This window comes from Dreissena polymorpha, chromosome 8, assembly GCF_020536995.1.
Source record: "Dreissena polymorpha isolate Duluth1 chromosome 8, UMN_Dpol_1.0, whole genome shotgun sequence".
NCBI lineage: Eukaryota > Metazoa > Mollusca > Bivalvia > Myida > Dreissenidae > Dreissena > Dreissena polymorpha.
Window position 1 is genome coordinate 101,810,876 of NC_068362.1, and position 4,238 is coordinate 101,815,113.

General features: G+C 34.2%; 1 protein-coding gene across 1 annotated transcript; it reads left to right on the forward strand.

Annotated features, from left to right (window-relative positions):
- Window positions 1-2,743: 2,743 nt before the first annotated feature.
- On the forward strand, window positions 2,744-3,972 carry LOC127843236 (shematrin-like protein 2). Its single transcript, XM_052373093.1, has 3 exons — window positions 2,744-2,857; window positions 3,518-3,535; window positions 3,703-3,972. Exons 1-3 carry the CDS (start codon window positions 2,749-2,751, stop codon window positions 3,876-3,878), a joined length of 303 nt encoding a protein of 100 aa, XP_052229053.1. The 5' UTR covers window positions 2,744-2,748; the 3' UTR covers window positions 3,879-3,972.
- Window positions 3,973-4,238: the final 266 nt, after the last annotated feature.

Consider the following 4,238-nt stretch of genomic DNA (forward strand, 5'->3'; position numbering starts at 1 on the left):
GTTTTGTGTTTTGGTCCACTTTACCCCTAAAGTATCATAGATATTGCTTTCATACTTGGAACACTCGAAAACTATCATAAAGGTACAGTAAAAGGACAAGTTGCATAACTCTGGTTGTCATTTTTACGGAATTATTGCCCTTTTTTGACTTAGTAACTTTGAATATATGGTTAAATTTTGTGCTTCGATCCACTTTACTTCTAAAGTATCAAGGCTATTGCTTTCAAACTTCAAATACTTTCATGCTATCAAGAAGTTACTGTACCTGGCAAGTTGAATTTTACCTTGACATTTGAATGACCTTGACTCTCAAGGTCAAATTATTAAATTTTGCTAAAATTGCCATAACTTCTTTATTTATGATTAGATTTGATTGATACTTTGACAAAACTACTCTTACATGACATACCACAATAGACTCCACCACACCATCTCCCGTGCCCTGCCCCCCCCCCTCCCCCCCGAGTCCCCCCCCCCTATTTTTTTTTTAAGATCATCTTAAAAATGACCACCACACCCTCACACTATACCCCCCCACCCCACCCCGACCCCCCATTTTTTTTTGAAACGGTTAAAAACACAAATATTTATTTTTATTATTTTATTTTTGAAATACCGTCCAACCATCGCACCCCCCCCCCCGAAAAAAAAATATTTTTTTTTTGCATTTTTTTTCCCGCATTTGTTCGCATTTTTGGAAGATAATGTAATAAATGTCCACACCCCCACACTATACACCCCTCTTCACTCCACCCCTCCCTCCTTTGTGATTCAAATTGAGAGTCCCTTCACCTTTAAAAAGAAAATAGATGAGCGGTCTGCACCCGCAAGACGGTGCTCTTGTTAATATGAGGCAAGGCAATACTAAGAAAAAAAAATGATGAACGAATAATTAAAGAAATTGAGGTACCTATACAACTGAAATCAAATGAAAGCCTTTAGCTCATCATAACCTCAAGTATTAAGTTTGTTTTACTAATACACTTATCAATGTAAACATGATACCCGATCAGGATCGATCAGGATCGGTTGTGTTTTAACGCTTTCAATATTCCTAAAGTTGACTTATTGTGTACACTTATGAATAGTGTACTATGTCATTGAAATGCAGCGTTGTGTTCCGATACTAGCGGAAAGCGGAAAAATATGCACTGCCTGCAATACCGTCTGAAATAGTCCATACTATTTAATGTAACGAACATAAAGACAATCTGTGTATACGTGTTCAGATATAAGCTGAACATTATGACACTCCCACATCTGTTTCTAATTACTTGTTAATGCTTGACGGTGCATTTCAAATGCACATGTTCGACGCAGATTTACACAACTAATAAGAGCATATATTTTTTTCAAAAATAGACCAAATCTCATTCCCGGCAGGTATATAAACGTCTGCATACAGACGTTAATATCGAGCTCTCAAATTGTCATAGCAACGGCCAAGGTTAGTGTTTTTTAACAATATTCGTGTGATGTGCTTACATGATATTATTATTTGTTGTTTAAGTTTGCTTAAACGTCATTAACTAGTATAATTTATTTTTGAAATAACATCTACAACTTTATTCTAATAAATTGTATAATATATACACATATATCATATATACGCATTGTTAAAAATTTGCAAGTAAAGCATTATTATGATACAGATTTGAAAGCAACGACAATGAATTGCTTTTAAACGTTACCGCTACACAGTCACTATTTTCGAAAAAATATTGATGACTTTGACAAGTTCATTGACTATGCACCAGTTATAAATCAAATTAAACGGTATTGCAGAAATAAGTGTCACAAAGAATCGCTATATTTAAACGTGTATTTAAGTTAACGCGATAAAGTGACCTTTTATTTCATAGATGCCGTGAGGCGTTGATTTTAATTTTCAATCTAAAGTTCATTAAATTGAGTTTATTAAATCACTGTCATTGTAGAACACCGAATTCGCATGTCATTTCATAATTTGCTTTCATCACTGATTAATCATTTAAATCACTGATTTGATAACAGCAAAATGCATTAAAATACATGGGTTAAAACAACATTAACAAACATTCTCGTCTGGAGAGAAACACCGCCCCGAACGCACCACATCCTGTCGTCCACATCAGCGTTCTCAATGTTCATGAGCTTCTAACGCTCCAGTAAAATGAATTTTACTCGTATTATATACACAACCGTCCCGGATGAATAAGTATATGTAAAATCGATGAACAGGGTTTGATTAAGGGAAACAAATCACAGCTATTAACTAAAAAAAGTGCGCCTTGCAACAAATTAAATGTAAGGCCTTGTCATGGAGTTTCCGAAATCAGGTACGGTCCGAAAATGTTCAATGACATATAATTTAAACGTGCCTGAAATGGATTGTTATACTTTCAATGTGACAATATACAATGCGACGACGGTTAAATATAAACAAAAATAATAAACATGCAATAGAATTATTAAATTTATATGGAAAAAATTAATGCATTTCAGATAATTATTCCCTGTAACCAGTTTTCGTCCAGCTAAATACTTGCGAATGCAGTAACGCATGGGTCTAACTAAGCAAATAATAAGTATAAGCGATACATTTGTTTCGATCATTGAAGCTTTCGCAAAAAATATTTAAATAGATAAACAATAGGTCACTTGTGAACATAACATAATGGCTGGAGGAAAGACTTTTTTTTCTTAATCCGCTTAGATATCACTGGCCAATACCTAACTTTTATTTTACCTATCACCACAGTTAATACGATGTTCTCAGCTGTAACACTTGTGCTGCTCGTGTCATGCTGCGGTGCGGCGTTAAGTAGCTGGATCCCATACGGGGATGGTAACCCATATCCTCCTTATTCTAAGCCAGGTAATGAAATCAACAATATGTGTGCGATTGCTAACGGATAACATGCCGCTGTAATTTAAAAAGAAACTGGTTTGTTGTGATGTTGAAATTTAAATACAGATATGAGGGCAATATTAAATTATATGAAGACACGCAAAACTTGAAGACCCAAGTAAGTAGTCCATAAGTATGTTTATAAAAAACTGGAATGGACGTCTTATTGATCAGTTAAAAGATATTTTTAATTTTTCTTGGTAAGACATAACGATTTCAAATAGCTTCGTTGGAGATAACAGTTTTTGTTTTAACTGGAAATTGCGAAATATAATACTAGTAAATGTTGATTTTTTAAATGTCGTTTGTAATAATGATACAATTGGAGTACATGTTATGTTTTTCTTAATTCAATGATCAATCAAGACTATTTATTGATGAATGCATGAATTGGAAAAGATGTCGATTAACTAATAGGTATTTATATATTGGCTTTATTATACTAGCATTAAGCTTGTCATTAAATAACACCATTGTTTCGGTTTATTTCATGGCATATATCCGTTATTGTAGTTTAAGCATATGCTCAATAATTCCAAACAAAACAGATTACCATTTTTAAAAAACTGTTTACTCATATTAAGCATTATTCATCCTAAATTTAAAGAGGTGTGTTTATTTGTTTAGGTTCCTATCCCGGACCTTGTAAGTATTCCAGTTGTTCTTCTATCTTACATTTAATGCATTTATACAATCTTTATTTCAATTGCAATTCCATTTTTATCTCATGTCGTACACTACTTTAATATCTATAAATAATAAATTAGCAACACGGAATATGATTTTATGTTGTAACTTAAAAAAACTTTCAGGGGGTTGGCAAGGGAATGACGTCGGCTCGCAAGGTAATGCCGTGCGCGGGTTCGGGAATGCCGTTGGATCACAAGGCAACGATGTGAGCGGGTATGGGAATAACGTGGGCTGGCAATGGAACGAAGTTGACGGGAAAGGGAATTACGTTGGCTGGCAAGGGAATTCAGTGAATTAAGTACAAAATAAGAAGATCGCTTTAAGGAACGACTAGAAACGAAAATGTTTACCTGTGTTGACAATACTTAATAAATATTATTCAGCCACAAGGGCCTTTGTTATGTCTTACATTTGGTGTAATGACCATTTATTCAGAAAATTGATGTACCCTATATTAAGTTAATCGATTCAAGTATTGTACTTACAATGTGAAAACAGAAGTGCGTTTATGCTGCGCCATATGTATTCAATAATTTTACTAACTCGCTGATTAAAGTAACACTGACTTTGGACCAGTTTGACTCTGCCCCGTTTAGGCGATCTTATTTTAAGACTTATGAATAATGAGTTTTTATATGAACAGTGCTTTACGTGTGCT

Coding starts and splice junctions, on each gene's coding strand:
- LOC127843236 (XM_052373093.1), top strand. CDS start 2,749: ATGTTCTCAGCTGTAACACTTGTGCTGCTCGTGTCATGCTGCGGTGCG.